We start from the raw sequence: 19,908 nt of genomic DNA on the forward strand, positions 1-19,908 counted from the left end.
ATATATACACACACACGTGTGTGTGTGTGTGTGTATATAATAAAATTTAAAAACATAAGATGAAGCTGAATTAAGTGCAGCTCGAGTTCAGCAGTCTGACAGCTGCAGGGAAGAAACTGTTTCTGAGCCTGGCAGTCTTGCTCTGAATGCTCCTCGGCTGCTTGCTTAAGGGGAAGGGCTGGAACAGACTGTGTGCAGGATGAGTGGAGTCCTTCATTATGTGAAGACCCTCCCCCTGCATTGTGAAGTGTAGAGGTCCGAGGTGGTGGGAAGGCTGCTTCCCACAGTCTTCTGTGCAGCCTTAACCACCCTCTGCCAAGCCATCCTCGCAGCATCAGTGCAGCTGCCATGCCACATGGTGATGCAGGTGCAGAGAACACTCTCCACCACACAGTGATATAAGTGCCTCAGGACAGAGCTCCCAAGTCCAGCTCTCCGCAGCTTCCTGAGGAAGTAGAGACGCTGGTAGGCCTTCTTGACCAGACAGGAAGTGTTGGCTCTCCAGGTGAGATCACTGGATATATGCAACCCCAGGTACCTGTAGCAGGAGACCACCTCCACAGCTGCTCCTCCGATATGTAGGGGATGAAGAGGATCCTTGTTCCTTCTGAAATCCACCACCATCTCCTTGGTCTTCTTCACACTGATGCAGAGATTATTGTCTCTACACCACTGCACGAGGTGTTCCACCTCCTCTGTATTTGGAGTCAACATTGTTCGTGATACATCCTACTACTGCTGTGTTGTCCGCCAACTGGGGTGTCTAGCCGAGCTGTCATATGTCAGCAGAGTGAACAGGAGGGGGCTCAGCACGCAGCCCTGGAGCAAGCCAGTGCTAAGAGTGATGGAGGAGGAGATCATGTTGTGGATCCTGACAGTCTGAGATCTGTTGGTCAGGAAGTCCAGAATCCAGTTCCCCAGTGTGAGACTCAATCCAAGAAAGGAGAGCTTCTGCACCAGGGTCTGTGGGATGATGGTGTTGAAGGCCAAGGAGAAATCCAGGAAAAGCAGAAGGATGTAAGAATTTTTGCTCTCCAGGTGGGTGAGGGCTGTGTGGACCACAGATTAGATGGCGTCAGCAATTCGTCTTCCTCACATCTGGCTGTGGCTGCGTGGTTAGAGCAGTCATCCTCCAATGCAGGAGTTGGGGGTTCAAATCTACTAGCAGTCACATGCCGAAGTGTCCCTGGGCAAGACACTGAACCCCTCATTGCCTCTGATGTGTGTCCCATCAGTGTATGAATGTGAAAAAGCACTGATTAGTCTCTTTAGAATGATTTGTTCAATTAGCTTTGCAGAGTTCTAGTAGAGTGCTATATGAATGGGTAAATGAGGGCACATATTGTAATGTAAAGCACTTTGAGTATCTGGATAAGATAGAAAAGCGCTATATAAGTGCAGTCCATTTACATCTGATGTGGTCACACAGAGGGGCGTGTCACCAGGTGGTGCTGGGGGGGTGTTAGGATCTTCAAAATGGGCATATATATTGAGTGCATCTGGCAATGAGGGGTCCCTTTGGCATTTTGCATCCCTGATGTTTTAGTTCGTAACTTCCTGTAAGATGGCGCCCGTGTACATGGCTTGCAATCCACCTCTGCTGATGGTGTTCGGATTATTTTTGTTTTGTTCATTTTTTATCTGTGATATAAACTCACTACTGATGTATGACCGACAACAGCTTCTGGATCTTCGTTTTTCTGTCACCGATGTCGCTTATTTGGAACAATATAAGCATACCTCTGGACCCCCCCCCCCCCCCCCCCTCGTCTACTCATCACTCGTCTACCGCCCACCTCGGTCTAAGGATTTCATAAATGAGTTTTCTGACTTCTTGGCTGAAATCACACCAAAATATGAGCATGTTTTCATTATTGGGGACTTTAATTTTCACATGTGCTGTCAGGAGAAGCCCTTGGTTAAGGACTTTTTAGATGTATTGGACTCATTTAATCTAACGCAGCATGTAAACGGTCCCACCCAAGAGCGTGGACATACACTGGACCTTGTTTAAACTCATGATGTGACTGTTAGTAATCGTGAAATTGGTGATAATGTTTTTTCAGACCACATGCCAGTCCAGTTTGAGTTCACCCTCCCCCATCTAACTCCTAAGCCGTGCATTCCTGCACATCGCAGCCAGACCATTAACCATTTCACTGCCGCACGTTTCACCGATGTTTATAACTCTGAAATGATAATTCAGGCCCCCGGTGTTTCTCACTACTACTGAGGAGCTGACATCACAGTTCAACTCTGTCTGCTTAAAGACTCTGGATCATGTTGCGCCTGTTAAAACCAAAAAATCAAAACTCAGAGCAGAACCTTGGCTGAGTGACGTCACCAAGGCCGCTAGGCAGCAATGTAGGAGGGCGGAGTGCAAGTGGAGGAAAGACAGGCTGCAGGTCTCTTTTCAAATACTTAAAGAGAGTTGGCACCGTTATCAGAAAGCAGTGAAAGCTGCTAAATCCAAATACTTCTCTGATATAATTACTTCAAACTTTCGCAACCCACGTGTCCTCTTCACCACCCTAAACTCTGTTCTCCACCTCACTGAACCATCACCTCTGGAAGCCTCAACTGAGCTGTGCGACAACTTCTTACATTTCTTTTTGGGAAAAATTGCGACCACCCGGGCTCTCATTTCCCCTCCAACTCATGACCCATCCATCCCACCTCAATTTGTAGCTCTATTTGACCATTTTGAACCCATCACTCTATCTTCTCTAGAGCAGGTCATGTGCAGCTTGAAACCATCTGGTTCCCCCTTTGATGTGGTCCCCCCTCAACTACTAAAGGAGGTTTTTCTTACTCTAGGTCCATCCATTCTTGCCATAGTAAACAGTAGTTTATCCACTGGCGTGGTGCCAAAATCCTTTAAACATGCTGCTGTCCAGCCTCTCCTAAAAAAAAAAAAACCTTGACCCCTCAGTCATATCCAACTTCCGGCCTGTCTCCAAACTCCCATTTGTTTCTAAACTACTGGAAAAAATAGTCGAGTCCCAGTTGAAGTGCTTCCTGGAGGATCACGCCATTTTAGAGCTACTCCAATCCGACTTTAAACCTCCCCATAGCACTGAAACTGCCCTGCTGAAGGTCTTTAATGACACCGGTGATTCTGTGCTGCTTGTCCTGTTGGACCTCACAGCCGCCTTTGACACCATCGACCATGAGATCCTCATTGCTAGATTGGAGCAGTGGGTGGGCATCACAGGGTCAGCCCTCAATTGGTTCAGATCTAACCTCACTAACAGATCCTTTTGTGTCTCCATCAAGGATTTTAGTTCTGCAGTGACAGAGGTTAAATGTGGGGTTCCGCAGGGGTCCATCCTGGGTCTCCTCCTATTCTCTTTATACCTGCTGCCGCTTGGTGCTATTTTCCAGAAACACAACATGCCCTTCCACTTCTACGCCGATGACTGTCAAATTTACTTCCCCCTAAGACACAATGGCGCATGCTCTATTCAACCACTGCTCGACTGCCTGGCTGACATCAGGGCCTGGATGGCTTTAAACTTCTTAAGTTTCAATGAAAAGAAGTCTGAAATCATGTTGTTCCCTCCCAATGACACAATCACAAACTAGATTCGAAAGTGAACCGGTAACCAGTGCAGTGAGGCCAAAACTGTTGTAATGTGCTCTCTTTTGCCTGTACTGGTTAAAAATCGGGCTGTTGCATTCTGGACAAGTTTTAGTCGTGCTATGGAGGTCTGACTGATACCAAACAGGAGTGAACTGCAGTAATCAAGCCTAGATGTAATGAATGCATGTATTACTGTCTCCAGGTTATTTTTGGACAAATGAGCTTCAGTTTAGACAGCCGCCTCAGTTGGAAGAAACATGATTTAACAATCATGTTTACATGATTGTTAAGTTTCAGGGAAGGGTCCATTATCACTCCCAGATTAGTGACTTTTTGTTTTTCTGACAGGGTTAGTGCGAAAAGGTCAATCCAGTTCAAAATACTCATGTATGTCTACAAATCACTGAACAGTTTTGCCCCCCACCCCCCCACCCCTATCTCTTTGATCTCCTACAACCGTATGTCCCACCACGTTCCCTGAGGTCAGCGGACCAGTTGCTCCTCACAGTTCCAGGAACTTGTCTTAAGAGCAGAGGTGATAGGGCCTTCTCTGTAGCAGGACCAAGACTCTGGAACGAGTTACCTCTGCTTGTCAGACAGGCCCCCTCCCTCTCGGTTTTCAAGTCCCGTTTAAAAACCCACTACTATTCGGTGGCTTTCAACACCAGATGATCTGTGTTTTGAATCTGTATGCTCCACACTGGTTTGTCGTCACTATCTGCACCGTTTTTATGTCTATATTCTGATTTACTTCATTTTGTATATTGCTTTGTGTGTTACCTGTTGTTCTGTCTGTACAGCACTTTGGTTGGCCTTGTCGCTGTTTTAAGTGCTCTATAAATAAAATAGTATGGTATGGTATGGTAATGCACTTGATGCCCTTCCACATGCACCAGGGGTTGTTGGTGATGAAGTGACCCTGAATTTTCTGGGTATATGTGGCTTGAGATGCAGTCGGAGAGGCCAAGATGGGGGTGAGGAAGAGCTCTGTATGCATCACGACTGTTAGTGTACACACATTCCAGAGTGTTGAATCCTCGCGTAGGAAAGGTGACATGCTGGTAAAAACTGGGCAGAGTGTCCGTCAGTTTCACGTGGTTAAAGTCCCTTGCAACCATGTAAAACACCTCCTGGTGCTTTATCTGCAGTGAGCTAATGGTGTCATACAGTTCCTTTGATACTTCGTTAGCATTAGCAACCAGCGGGATATAAACAATGGTGAAGAACACAGCAGTAAACTCCTGTGGCAGATACCACTGTAAAATGTCAGCTGTACTAAGTTCTATTGCCTCATAGCAGTAGTTTTTTACCAGTCCACAGTTCATAAACCAATCTTCATTCACGAACATACAGAGACACCCCCCCCCCCCCCTTTCCTTGACCAATGGTCACGGTCCGCTCAGAATAACCAAAGACTGTTGATCTGGAAGGCTGTGTCCAGCAAGCTGTTGTTAAGCCAGGATTCTGCTAGGCAAAAACCAACACAGTTCGTCATCTCTGTAGTAACACTCATCCTGTGGGGGCGCTGTGGAGTGTCAACATGTAAGACGTATCTTCGGTAGCTCTCGGGAATGTAACAATTTTATCCTTTTTTGCGTTACTTTTTGGATCTTCTTCGACACATACAGTTACTATTAACCTTCATGAGCCACCTGTGACTGATTCAATATTGCTAACTCTCGAAATCATGGCAAGCTGAGGGAAATCCAACACCTCCAAGGTAGGCCGTGCTAAGCTGCGACATTCGCCGGACTGAATCTGACACTGAACCCGATGCTAACGACCGCCTGCTGGAGCGCATGGAAGCAATGCTAGAGGGGCTGCGCTCGGACATTCTGAATAAAATTGCCAAAATGATATCTACAGCAGTGAGGAGGGAGGTCATGTCTGCCCTCTCTTTGCTTGAAGCTAAATTCGTGGTACATGGACAGGTTTTATGGAGGCACTCGAAAGCGCAGCTAAAGACCAGAGCAACATGCTAACTAGCTTGGAGGCTAAAGTCTCCTCACTCAAGGGCATGGTGGATTATTTGTCGAAGAAATGTGAAGACCTAGAAGGGTGCTCTAGACTGAATATTGTGCAAGTGATTGGTATCCCTGAGGGATCTGAAGGCGCCCGGCCAACGAATTTCATGGCCACTTTGTTACAGAAATTGCTGGGGCTGGAAAAAAATAACAACATTGGACCGGGCACACAGGACCCTCCTGCCCAGGCCTGCTGACGGGGAATCGCCACAGCCATTCGTCATCAGAGTAAATATGTTCCAGCAACGTAATGAGATCTTGAGGAGGGCTGGCACATCTGCTCCTCTTCTTCACGATGGGAAGAAGATTTGAATCTTTCCGGACTTTGCCACTGCTGTTACGAAGAAATAATCCTCTTTATTAAAGTCAAGAAAGAGCTGCACTCCTGCCCAGATGTTAAATTTGGCCTTTTCTACTCAGCCATTCTGCGGATAACTTTGCCAGATGGACAGGTTTGGTGGTTTGAGGAGGCGTCTGATGCCATGGACGTTGTGGAGAAGAAGCTGAAGAAAAAAATGGGGGCCCCGGATTCTCTTTAAGAACTGGTTAGTAATGGTGGGACTCAAGACTGCCAGACCTGTTTTCTGTACGGGGGCTAGTGAGTACTGCTGATTTCTTAACTGGAGCTGGCCTTACATCTCCTTTGTGGTTCTACAATAATGCTGTCGCATTGTTAAAATGTTAGAGGACTGGTAGCCATGGTTGTTATTCCCTTTAAACATGGTGACTCTGACTGTTAAGAAAAAAAGGAAAAGAAAAAAGGTGTCTTTACTTTATTGTAATACTACTGAGATGCATTCTATCAAGTTAATTACATTCTACATGGATAGGTATTTTTTAGCGTACAGACCTCTTCTAGGGCCTTCTGAAGGTCATATTATGGGTCTTTTTGCTTTAGGTTGGTGTCGTGGGGGGGGGGGGGGGTTTGCGCATCCCATTTGGAGGAATGCTTCTGCGAAATGTTCATTGAGTTCTCTGTTTTTTCAAGTTGGTTTTGTTGTTTATGTTGCAGCACCTCCATCTCTCTTTTATGCTTTATTCTCTATCTGCCTTACTTTCAATTCAATTCAGTGTATTTATATAGTGCCAAATCACAACAAAGATGTCTCAGGGCACTTTACAGAAACATTCACATACATAAAAGCCAATTAGTAAAGTTCTCTATCTAAGGAGGCCAGCAGACAAGTTGAATCTTGGTTTTGTTGCAGTCTCCCATCCTGAGCAAGCACAGTGGCAACAGTGGAAAGGAAAAACTTCCTTTTAAAAGGAAGAAACCTCCAGCAGAACCAGGCTCAGGACAAGTGGTCATCTGCTTTGACCGGCTGGGTTGAGAGGACAAGAAGGAAAGAGACAAACACAGAATGGTAGGTCCAGATATACAGTAGGTCCAGGTCTACTTGAAAGACAAAAAAACCCAACATGTTAAGGATAGAAAAAATAATTACAAATACAAAACAGGTTGAGCAGAGTAAGTAGAGACAGTAGCAGAGTGAAAGGTGTGGTCAGTTTGTTCTCCAGCAGTCTAAGCCTATAGCAGCATAACTAAGGGACAGCTCAGGAAACCCAAGCAGGAAACCCAACCCCTAACTATAGGATTTAGCAAAAAGGAAAGTCTTAAGCCTAGTTTTAAAACTGGATAATGTGTCAGCCTCATGGACAGAGATTGGAAGTTGGTTCAACAAGAGAGGAGCCTGATAACTGAAAGATCTTCCTCCCATTCTGTTTTTGTAAATTCTAGGAACCACAAGTAAACCTGCAGCCTGAGAGCGAAGTGCTCTGTTAGGAAAATATGGAACAATAAAATCTGTAATATAAGATGGAGCCAGATTGTTGAGAGCTTTGTAGGTTAGAAGTAGGATTTTGAATTTTATTCTGGATTTGACAGGGAGCCAGTGGAGAGAAACTAAAACTGGAGAGATATGATCTCTCCTACTAACTCCAGTTAAGACTCTGGCAGCAGCATTTTGGATCAACTGAAGGCGTTTTAAAGAAGTATTTGGACACCCAGATAATAAACCATTGCAATAGTGCAGTCTAGACATGACAAATGCAAGGACCAGTTTTTCTGCATCATTTTTAGATGAGATGTTTCTAATTTTAGCGATATTACGCAGGTGGAAGAAGGCAGTTCTAGTAACGTTTTTAATGTGGGGGATGAAAGACATGTCCTGATCAAAAATTACACCAAGATTTTTAACATTAGAGCTGGAGGCCAGATTAATGCCATCTAAGGAGGGAGAAAGACTGAAAAATTCATTCCTAAGGTGCTCAGGTCCAAAAAACAAAACCTCAGTCTTGTCTGTGTTCATAAGGAGAAAATTAAGAGTCATCCAGGTTTTTATGTCTTTAAGACATGCTTGTAGTCAAAGTAGTTGATTGGATTCATTGGGTTTAATGGACAAATATAATTGTGTGTCATCAGCATAACAATGAAAATTTATCCCATGCTGTTTATTAACTTTACCTAATGGAAGCATATATAAAGTAAAGAGTACTGGCCCAAGCACTGAGCCCTGCGTAACTCCATGACTAACTTTGGTGTATGAAGAAGATTTATAATTTACATTTACAAACTGGAATCTATCAGATAGATATGATTTAAACCATTTTAGAGCTGTTCCTGTAATCCCAATATCATATTCAAGCCTCTGTAGTAAAATATTGTGATCAACTGTATCAAATGCAGCACTGAGGTCTAACAGGACCAGTGTAGACACGAGTCCATTGTCTGAGGCCATGAGAATATCATTAGTGACTTTTACTAGTGCTGTTTCTGTGCTATGACGAGCTCTAAACCCTGTCTGAAACTCTTCAAACAGATTATTTCTTTGTAGATGTTCACGCAACTGACCTGCAACTATTTTCTGTAGAATTTTTGAGATGAAAGTTAGGTTAGATATGGGTCTATATTTGGCCAGAATTTCTGAATCAAAGTCAGACTTCTTAAGTAAAGGTTTAATTACAGCAACCTTAAAGCGCTGTGGTACATAACCATTCATTAAAGACAAATTAAGTAAATCCAAAATGTGGACATCAGAGGAAATACCTCTTTATACAGTCTGGTTGGGATGGGATCTAGCAGACATGTGGATGTTTGGATGAGGTTATTATTTTTGACAATTCAGAGAGTTTAACACAACAAAAACTATCCAAACATAAATCAGGTTCTAGTGAAATTTTTAAAGTTGCTTCATTTGACAGGGGACTAGGGATAGTAGAATGAAGGATGGTTTGAATTTTCTCTTTAATGGAAAAAATTTTATTTATAAAGAATCTCATGAAGTCATCACTACTTATAGCTGTAGGGATACATGGTTCAACAGAAATTGGACTTTTAATTAGTCTAGCAATAGTACAAACCGGATTCCAAAAAAGTTGGGACACTAAACAAATTGTGAATAAAAACTGAATACAATGATGTGGAGATGCCAACATCTAATATTTTGATCTGATATTTGATCTGATTTGATTTGAATACTTTTGATCTGTGATTTGTATTCTATTCTGAATAAGAACAGAACACAAATCACAGATCAAAAGTTTAAACTGAGAATGTATCATTTTAAGGGAAAATCTGTTGTTTCCAAATTTCATGGCGTCAACAAATCCCCAAAAAATTGGGACAAGTCCATTTTTGCCACTGTGTGGCATCCCCCTTCTTCTTACAACACTCAACAGATGTCTGGGGACAGAGGAGACCAGTTTCTCAAGTTTAGAAATAGGAATGCTCTCCCATTCATGTCTAATACAGGCCTCTAACTGTTCAATCGTCTTGGGCCTTCTTTGTTGCACCTTCCTCTTTATGATGCGTCAAATGTCCTCTATAGGTGAATGATCTGGACTGCAGGCTGGCCATTTCAGTACCCGGATCCTTTGATCCTTCCATGATGTTGTGATTGCTGCAGAATGTGGTCTGGCATTATCGTGTTGAAAAATGCAGGGTCTTCCCTGAAAGAGATAACGTCTAGATGGGAGCATATGTTGTTCCTGAACTTGTACCTGTACCTGAACATAGTTCTCTGCATTAATGGTGCCTTTCCAGACATGCAAGCTGCCCATGCCACAAGCACTCAAGCAACCCCATACCATCAGTGATGCAGGCGTCTGAACGGAACGTTGATAACAACTTGGGCTATCCTTGTCCTCTCTGGTCCGGATGACATGGCGTCCCAGTGTTCCATAAAGAACTTCAAATCGTGTTTCATCTGACCACAGAACAGTCTTCCATTTTGCCACTCTCCATTTTAAATGACCCCTGGCCCAGTGCAAACATCTGAGCTTGTGGAGCTTGCTTAGAAATGGCTTCCTCTTTGCACTGTAGAGTTTCAGCTGGCAACGGCGGATGGCACGGTGGATTGTGTTCACTGACGATGCTTTCTGGAAGTATTCCTGAGCCCATTCTGTTATTTCCTTGACAGTGGCATTCCTGTTTGAGGTGCAGTGACGTTTAAGGGCCCGGAGATCACAAGCATCCAGTAGAGTTTTACGCCCTTGACCCTTACGCACAGTGATTGTTTCAGGTTCTCTGAATCTTTTGATGATGTTACGCACGATTGATGATGATAACTTAAAAGTATTTGCTATTTTACGCTGGGTAACACCATTCTGGTATTGCTGCACTATCTTTCTGCGCAACAATGGTGGAATTGGTGATCCTCTTACCATCTTGGCTTCTGAGATCACGAGCCAAGATGGTAAGAGGATCACCAAGAAGAAGAAGCTCTTTTTATACCCAATCATGTTGTCAATTGACCTAATTAGTGTTTATTGGTCTTCCAGCTGTTCGTTATATGCTCAATTTCCTTTTTCCAGCCACTTATTGCTACTTGTCCCAACTTTTTTGGGATTTGTTGACACTGTGAAATTTTGAATCAACATATTTTTCCTTTAAAATGTTACATTTACTCAGATTAAACTTCTGATCTGTCATCTATGTTATATTACGAATAAAATATTGACATTTGCCATCTCCACATCATTGCATTCAGTTTTTATTCACAATTTGTTTAGTGTCCCAACTTTTTTGGAATCCGGTTTGTACATTGAAGCTTCTGAAAGTTTTTGCCTGGGATTCCAGTAAGCAGGGAGTTACAGTAGTCGAGCCTGGAGGAGACAAAGGCATGGACGAGTTTGTATGTATCAGCAAAAGTGAGAAATGGTTGAAGTTTGAAGATATTTTGGAGATGGAAGAAACAGGTTTTAAACAAATGCTTAATGTGATTTTCAAATGTAAGATGAGTCCATTTTTACTCCAAGATTTGTAACAGAGGTGGAGAGGGGGATGTCTTGTCCAGAAAAGGAAATCGTCATTATAGTTTATGTTTGAACCTGGTGAGGGGTGCCATCAGTATGGCCTCAGTTTTGGTGCAGTTTAACTGAAGAAAGTTCTGCCCTTATCTCCTCCATGCAGGTAGAGAGGGCAGTGAGTGAAGATGGAGATAACAATGGTGTTGATGATGCTCCAGTCCTGATGTAAAGCTGTGTATCGTTGGCATAACAGTGAAAAAGTGTAAAAGAGAGTGTAAAAATGGAATACTCCCACCATCATGGAAATAGGCTATTATTACTGTTATACTCAAAGAAGGTAAAAATAAAGAATATTGTGAAAACTATAGACCAATATCAATATTAAATTGTGATTATAAAATAAGGCAGCACGGTGGCACAACTGGTAGAGCTGCTGCCTCTCAGCGAGCAGGTCCCTGGTTCAAATCCCGGTCCGGGAGCCTTTCTGGGTGGAGTTTGCATGTTCTCTCTGTGCATGCGTGGGTTTTCTCCGGGTACTCCGGTTTCCTCCCACAGACCAAAATCATGCATGTTGGGTTGATTGGTAACTCTAAATTGTCCCTAGGTATGAGTGATAGTGAATGGTTGTTTGTCTCGTTTGTCTCCATGTGGCTCTGTGATGGACTTGCAACCTGTCTAGGATGTACCTCGCCCCTCGCACAGTGATTGCTGGACATGGGCACCAGCGAACCCCGTAACCCAAAATGGAAGAAGCGGGTAAAAGATAAAGGATGGATGGATTGAATGTTCTAGAACTATGCCGCTCAAGGTGGCTGCATGTTGGAGCTGCTCTGTTACACTCATTCTGTTATTGCTTTTGGAAACTTTAATTCCTCTTTTTCTGGATGTAAATCACTTTTTTCGGATGATTAATTCTTCTGGTATCGGATGGAAGGATTTTATCTAAAACTTGTTTTACTTTGGGGCATTTGTTATGATGCGTAACCATGGCAACAAGGTGTTTTTTAACAACCAGGAACAACTGATTAACATATCAAAAGCTGAAATACCTCAACTACAGCATCAAATCCCAAATGAGTTGAAAAAGAGGCTCCGTGGACAAATTCCTGTCAACCTGACGGCGGTGCTCGAGTTCCTGACTGCAGAGATTCTGAAGCTGGTGGGAAACTCAACTCGTGACATCAGGAGGACCGGGATCTTCCCCCGGCACCTTCAGCTGTCTGTCTGTGGCAACGAGGAGCTCTGCAGACTGCTGGGAAGAGTGATCATCGCTCAGGGAGGAATTCTGTCCAGCATTCGGGCAGTCCTGCTGCCCAGGAGGACCAAGAGGCCTGCTGGATCTGACAGCAAGCTGGATCTGGGTGGACGGATCGGTATCTTTTGGCCAGATCCTTCAGATTCACTGCAGGAGATCCTTCCTGCCCACAGCTGTCAGCATCTAACAACTCTTGAATGAAACCAGGATGATGAGCTATGACAACACTTTATTAATCCCAGAGGGAAATTAAGTATTTTTGAATTGAATTGAATTGAGACATGGGTCATGACAGCAGAAGGACAGGATCGTCCCTTGGCACCTACAGTTGGCTGTCCGCAGTGACAAGGAGCTCAGCAGACTGCTGGGAGGAGTGGCCATCGCTCTGGGAGGAGTTCAGCCCAGCATTTGGGCGGTCCTACAGCCCGGGGGAATCGAGAGGCCAGCCGAGTCAGGGTGGACAGATGGGACGGCATCTACAACCAATTTCATAAGATCCACTGTGGGATGGACCTTTACAAGAGATCCTTCCTGCCTAGAGCCATTAGTATCTATAACATCTCTTAATAAAATGAGGATAACGAGTTACAGTAACAAATAATTTCCCTTTGGGATTAATAAAGTATTTTTGTATTTGATTATAAAATATATACCACCATTATATCCAATAGATTTCAAAGTTTTGTATCAGATTTGATAGATGAAGACCTATCTGGTTTTATTAAAGGACGACAGACCCAAGACAATATAAGAAGAACCCTTCACGTAATGGAAGAAGTACAAAGCAATAAAGAGAGTGACTTTTTAAAGTTTAGATGCTGAGAAAGCTTTCGATAACATTAGTTGTAAATTTTTGTATTTTTGTTTGGAACGGTGCGGTTTAAACTCGCATTCAGTTTCGTCCATCAAAACATTATATCAAGAGCTGATAGCAAGAATAAAAATAAATGGTAGTCTTTTAAACTGGTTTAGACTTGAAAGATCAACTAAACAGGGCTGCTGACGCTTCCCACGACGTCTGCGACGTTTCCTCCATGGAGAAAGGCCAGGGTCACGCAGAAGGAACGCAGGAATCTCAGACAGGACCGGTGGGGGAGAGTGATGGCCGCTGTTCAAAAACTCCGCGGGAATTTCAGCAAATGTACAGAGCTCCAAAAGTGCCCGACGATCATACTGAAAATATGACTCGGCACACTGCACAAACCATTGAAAAATAACACAAATAAAATACAAGCAGAGAGCGAGAGACGGGCAGCCCTACACACCGGCGCCATCTTGGAAAATAGGTCTTAAAGGTACACCTTGTTTGTGGATTTTAGGTAAACCATACAGACTAGGTGTGGCCTCCCCTGGGTACAGTCTGTGGTACAGAATACGGTCAATAGCCTTGTCCTGCTCCAAATTTTTCAGGCAATCTATTAACTTCTTCTTGTAACCACTTCCTGGATCTCTTTTCAGAGGTTCATAAGTGGTTAAGTCACTAAGGAGTGTCATAACTTTCTCATGATAGTCTTTCTGGTTCAAAATCACTGTGCACCTTCCTTTGTCTGCTGGGAGAATGATGATGTTTTTGTCCTTGATAAGAGTGGTGAGTGCATCCCTCTCCTCTCTACTGATGTTGGAAGGTGGTGGTTTGGCATTGCAGAGGCAGGATGAAACTTTGATTCTGAGCTGTTCTGCTTCACCCTCTTTCATTTTGTTGTTGCGGATGGCTGATTCTGTGGCTATGATCATCTCCACCAGAGGAATTGTACTTGGTGCAACCGCAAAGTTCAGTCCCCTGGCAAGAATCTCTGTCTCCGGCTGGGTGAGCTGTCTGTCAGATAAATTATTCACCCACTTTTCTGTCTACCTGGCATGTAATTGACTACTGGAGTGTTGTCCTACACTGAATGTGTTGTTATTGGAATAGTGATGGTGTTGATGAGTTATTAGTAAGTTAAACTTATTTTGTTGTCGAGTCTTGGACTTGACATGCTGTGCTAAGCGTGCCTGATCTGTACAGTCCAACACTTGCTGAAGTGTGGTCTGATCTAGACACATAGTTATTTTCTGTTTAATGTGCTCTTCTTTGGCCTTCAAGGCCTCAATAGTAAAACTTTTAAAGAGTCCTCACTTCCGGTCACTTGGTACTTCCTGATTGGTTGAAACAACCAACAGGGGGGTGTTTCAGTGATGTCAGAGGGTTATTAAAAGTCAAAAAGACAGTAGGAATGTTTAGGAACGTTAAATACAGACAGAAAAATGTTTTGAAGAAGTGAGAGTGTAATAGGACATATCCTGAGATATATTCATCAATTAAACGGGTTCTTTCATTTTTCTGGACTGTATAACATACGTGCATTGAATTTAATAAAATGTGGAAGTGAGACATTAATTATCTTTGACTCACCAAACGAGTGGGTCATTTATTAACAGAATCAAGTTTAACACATCACACATTTACATTAATTGGCAAGAATTGAAAAATAACAACATAATTAATCAGCTTTACAACCAGGAAAACCATACGGCCATGATTTTCCGTTGCTTCACCACAGACATTTCTGAAAACATCTAGATTAATTTGCTAGCAGATAGGAGAGTTTAAAGATGGAAAGATGAGGTTTATCTACAGAGAGATGTGTGAGGGAATTTGTCTGTTTTAACCAGAACAGCACGCTCCTTTGGAAATCAGCTTGGGCCAACGGTACGCTTGGTTGAGATAGAACTTTTTACCTTGCAGAAGATAGTTCAGCGTTGGTGTAGAGCTCTCCTTTCAACTCTTTCAGCGTCTCCGTGAGAACAGCTAAAAACCCCTGGAGTCGTGAGGTTATACAAACAGAAGTTATAATTCCCAAATCGTCTCTGGTTCAGCTTGATTCTCTTTCAGCAGCATCCTGAATTCCAGCGTTCTGCATTCTGGAACTCCAAAAACTCTCTTTGAACTAGGAAGTGCCAACATTTAAATGGGCTCTACTTCCGGTTCATTTGACAGCTTCTGATTGGTCGATGGACCCAAACAGAGGTGTGTTTTATGATGTAAGGTGTTATGAAAAGTCAAGGAAAAAGATTAAGATTGTTTAAGAACAGACAGAAAGATTGTTATGGAGAATTCAGACTTTGCGGAGCCACCTCTCCTAGTATCTTGCTGTAAAAGTTAAACATGACATTTCTTTTCAGTAAACTTTCAGTTGACCGAAACTTGAACTTCGACACACTTACAACTTCGCTCATTGAAGACAGAAAATCAAGAAATGCATATTAACCTGATTTCTTCTTTGAATGAGGATTAAAAATCATTATTACTGTTTTAAGTAAATAAAAATGAGTAGTTCACTTCAACATGTAAACATTGTTTGAACTAACACAATTTGATTATCAAAACATTTGTAAAATAGTAATGATCATAGAGAATTGTCTTTTTCCACTTGATTAATTCAAGAAAGAAAGTCTCAGGATGGGTCAACCTGTATTTCTGGATGCAAATCAATGAAATGACAGTTTCTGACCATATGATCCTAAGGTCAAGTTTTGAGATCAGGCTTAGTTCACTACAAGAGGAATCAAGTGCCAGTTGCTTCTTTTTTATCGTCTGCTAGGTTTAAAAACAAGACACTTCGTTCTAATAACTCGTTTTCTGACTATCTCTGACTTTCGACCGACATCACTACTCCTCATTCAAGCAGAAGATCAAAATGCATAATTACTTTGTAAATAGACATTTAACTTGATTTCTAATTTAAATGAGGTTTAAAAATCATTAATACTGTTTCACAGTTGATTTAAAATGAGTGGTTCACTTCAACATTTAGAAATGGTATGAACTAAACACACTTTGATTATCAAAAAGAAGAGTGTTCTTTCAATTGATTAATTCAGGATACTATTAAACAGTCTCTTGATGAGCTAATTTGTATTTCTGGATTCAAATCAATGAAATAACAGTTCCTGTCCCACGAAGGTCTTCGGAGACAGGTTGTGGTCGGAGGTCTAGTTCACTACACAGAGATTCGGTCCCAGTTCCTGAGCCCACAGCCAGCCCTGAGCCCACAGCCAGCCCTGTGCCCACAGCCAGCCCTTAGCCCACAGCCAGCCCTTAGCCCACAGCCAGCCTCGAGCCTGTGGTCATTACAGAAACTGCTGTAGGACCCATGCTGCCTCCAGAGGGTCCTGCACCATCCACGTCTGCTCCGGTTCCTACTACTGACGATCCTGCCATTGAAGATCCTGCCGCTGAAGATCCAGCTGCAGAAGATCTCACCCCAGAGGATCCGGCTGCAGAAGAGCCTGCTCCTGCTGACCCCCTGTCCATGTCTGCTCCTGTTCTTGCCACTGAAGATCCTGCTGACGAAGATCTCGCCCCAGATGATCCGGCTGCAGAAGACCCTGCCTCCGCTAATCTACCATCCACGTCTGTTCCTGATCCTACCGCCGAAGATCCTACCGCCAAAGGTCCTGCTGCCAAAGGTCTGGCCGCCGAATGTCTGGCCACAGAAGATCTCGTCCCAGATGATCCGGCCGCAGAAGATCCGGCCGCAGAAGATCCGGCCGCAGAAGATCCTGCTGAGCTCCTCGCCGCTGACCCGTCTACTGAGCTCCTCGCTGCTGACCCGTCTGCTGAGCTCCTCGCCACTGACACACCTGCTGAGTTCCTCGCCGCTGACCTGCCTGCTGAGCTCATCATCGCTGACCCGCCTGCTAAGGTCCTTGACCCTGGTCCGTCCGCTGAGGTCCTCACCCCTGGTCCGTCTGCTGAGGTCCTCGCTTCTGGTCCATCCACTGAGGTCCTCGCTCCTGGTCCATCCGCTGAGGTCCTCGCTCCTGCTCCGCCTGCTGAGGTTCTTGCTCCTGCTCTGCCCTCTAAGGTCCTCGCTCCTGCTCTTCCCGATCTGTTCCTGCTTGAAGAATGGCCCATTGTACAATCTCTCGGCTGCCTGCCTGACCGGTCCCGACCTGATGAATGGTCTCCCGGCTGCCTGTCTGACCTGATCCTGCCTTAGCAGCCTCCCAGCCGCCCGCCTGACCTGTTCTAGCATGATAGACAGCCTGCTGGCCGCCCACTGGAACAATGACCATGCTTGGGGCGGTCTTCTGACCGCCCAGACCTTTGTGTGTTCCCCTGTTCATGTTTAGTATTGTTCTCAGGTTTTGTTTTTTGTCAGTTTGTTTTTGTCACGTTTTTTCTTGGGCCCTCCATCCTTGCAGTTTCTCCTTCCGCCCACCCAGGTCTTTGGGGGAAGGGGGGGGGGGGGGGTGGAGGCTTTTTGGGGACACCAGGGGGCATCCTTGAAGGGGAGTATTGTACGAATGGCACCATCTTGTGGCCCTTCCTTGTCTATGCGCCCTTGTGTGTCTCTTTATTCCTGATTATTTGCACCTTCTGTTCTCAGCTTTTTGTAATCACGTCCTGTCTTGTCTGTGTATTTAAGCCTGTCTGTGAGTCTTGTCCTTTGTTGCATTATCATTGGGCCTACCCTGTCCTGTCCTGATGTGTTCCAGTCCTTATATCTCCAGAGTGGGAGTTGCTGCCACATCAGCCCTTTTGATTTATTATTATTAAATATCTATAATTTTGTATCTCCTGTGGTCTTGAGTCTTGCCTGCACCGTTGGGTTCACTCCTTTCTGATAAAATCCTGACAGAGCTTCTGCCAGTGTGACCAACAAAATTCATTACAATAATTAGCATGTGCCGTCAAAGACAGAACGTTCAGTCCATTTCTGCAGTTTCCTCTAAACAATCAGCATTTCAAGCCTAATTTTGATTCTGTGGCCTGATTTTTTATTTATTTATTTTTTATAGTTTTAGACCTGGGAAAGCTCTTAAAGAGTTTATATGTTTTTGTTTTAAGTGGGTCAGACTACCTGTTTATATCTTAAAGTCTTTACCTTTCCTCATGAATGTTCCCAGGTGGCAGCTGAACAGGGCACTAATTGAGACCTGCTCGTAGTTGGCCTGAGAATTGTTCCTCATGTTGGTGAATGTGCTATGCTTCACCACATTGGCAAGTTGGTCATCAGTCAGCTTTTTGTTCAGGAACAAGGAGATCCTCCTGACTGCAGACAGAAGGTCCTGAAGGAAAACATAATTATCTGTGTAAATTGATTTGAACACAGTCTAACAAGTTTGATGGCTACAAAGTTCTTACCTGAATCATTTCTTCATAAGTGATGAACAGTATGTTCATTTCATCCTTGTGTGAGTACCAGGATTTAATGTGCTCAAACCAGCTACCTCCAAAAACTGTCAGGAACAACCAAAAGTGTCAACAGCCAACAGTTTTCTGAACAAAAAAATGTAACAGACGAAAATTCACTTACCTTTTCCTCTCAAGAATTTCTCAAAAAAGTCATCAAAATTCTTTGGTGTTTCCAAAATGTTTGCATAAGTATGAAAGTAGAAGAAGGACACAAGAACATCTTTGGGATTTCTTGCCACGTAGATCACCTAGAAAAGTTAAAGTTTATGTGTTAGTAATTTTCTTGTTGGAGAAAAATATTTTCGCTTTATCTTACTTACTCAAAAAGAACCGCACTCAACAGCGGGAGAAGATTTACCATTATTTACTTGCAAGGTCAGATTTTCAAGACAGGTTACATAAATATACAGGAAGTACACGCATCAAGGATCAAGGTTTATTTTATTCGCATCATATGTGGTACATGTGGTGGAACGAAACTGTGTACTCAAGGTCCCAGTTACATCAACAAAAGTATAAAATGTAAAAGAAAAACAGTAATAAGATCTAAGATATGAACTAAGAAATATGCTAAACTAAGAATACACTGAACACTGATAGTACAACATTACACCAAACAGCAGCACAAACATGAAGCATGAAGAGCAGTCATGAGAATTTGCCACTAGCTGTTTGTGATGCTTGTTTTTATATTCTCAACCGAGTTCCCAGACTCAGAGGCATCCTGGGAGTGCCGGCTGCATGCTGCAGCCTCACCCAGCTCCTCATCCAGCTCTCTCTGCTAACCCAATAATACGGTTCATGGGCAGAGTTAACATTCTCAACCATAGTAGTTAAAAACATCCATAACCTTTGACCAAAAAATCTAATATTTTTAATCTCTACATTACATTATCGGCAAGCTCCCGATACCATATCTCTTTCTGTCGAATGTCTGCTCGTTGGACTGGATGGATGGATTTGCTTTGTCTGAGAGTGAGTGCCTTTCAGGAGATGAGGAAATGTGCGGTGCTTTGTCTCACGGAATTGTAGATGAACAGATGCTCAGATATATTCATCAATTAACACGGATTCCTCATTTTTCTGAACTGAATAAAACGTGCATTGAATTTAATGAAATGCAAACGTGAGACGTCATTTATATTTGACCCATCAAAATGAATGCGGTCATTTATTTACAGAATCAAAGTTTAACATCAAACATTTACATTAATTTGGCAAATTATGAAAATAACAACATAAGCGATCAATCAGGAAAAATCATACGGCCATGATTTTTCCGTTGCGTCACCACAGACATTTATGAAAACTGTACAATTATGATCTTTTACCCACACGGATGTGGATGAGCACTTTACACAGACATTTCTAAAATATCTGGAAGAATATCTACTTGATAGAAGAGTTTAAAGATGGGAAAGAAGTTTAGAGGGAGTAAAAGATGGGGTTTGAGGGAGTGTTGACAGAACGGCACTCTCCGGGCTTTCTTCAGCTTTTCCTTACAGTACACTTAGGTGGTGAAATCGACTCTTTTACCTGGAGATGTCTCAGGCGAGATTCCGTTTAACGCACCCTTCAGCGTCTCCGTAGGATGCTGTTACTCGTCCGGAGTAGCGGC

The 19,908-nt window shown here is 43.4% G+C and overlaps 1 protein-coding gene across 1 annotated transcript in view; it reads right to left on the bottom strand.

The window, feature by feature from the left end:
* The window catches only part of LOC119410424 (amine sulfotransferase-like), a 96,580-nt gene that overhangs the window by 6,133 nt on the left and 70,539 nt on the right, over positions 1-19,908 (bottom strand). Inside the window, exons 3-5 of the mRNA XM_037677336.1 lie at positions 18,412-18,538; positions 18,240-18,334; positions 17,980-18,163 (exon numbers count right to left, since the gene is read on the bottom strand). Of these exons, the coding sequence (XP_037533264.1) occupies positions 17,980-18,163; positions 18,240-18,334; positions 18,412-18,538 (406 nt within the window). The remainder of the gene's footprint in view (positions 1-17,979; positions 18,164-18,239; positions 18,335-18,411; positions 18,539-19,908) is intronic.

Source organism: Nematolebias whitei, chromosome 5 (assembly GCF_014905685.2).
Source record: "Nematolebias whitei isolate Nwh7 chromosome 5, NemWhi1, whole genome shotgun sequence".
Taxonomy (NCBI): Eukaryota; Metazoa; Chordata; class Actinopteri; order Cyprinodontiformes; family Rivulidae; genus Nematolebias; species Nematolebias whitei.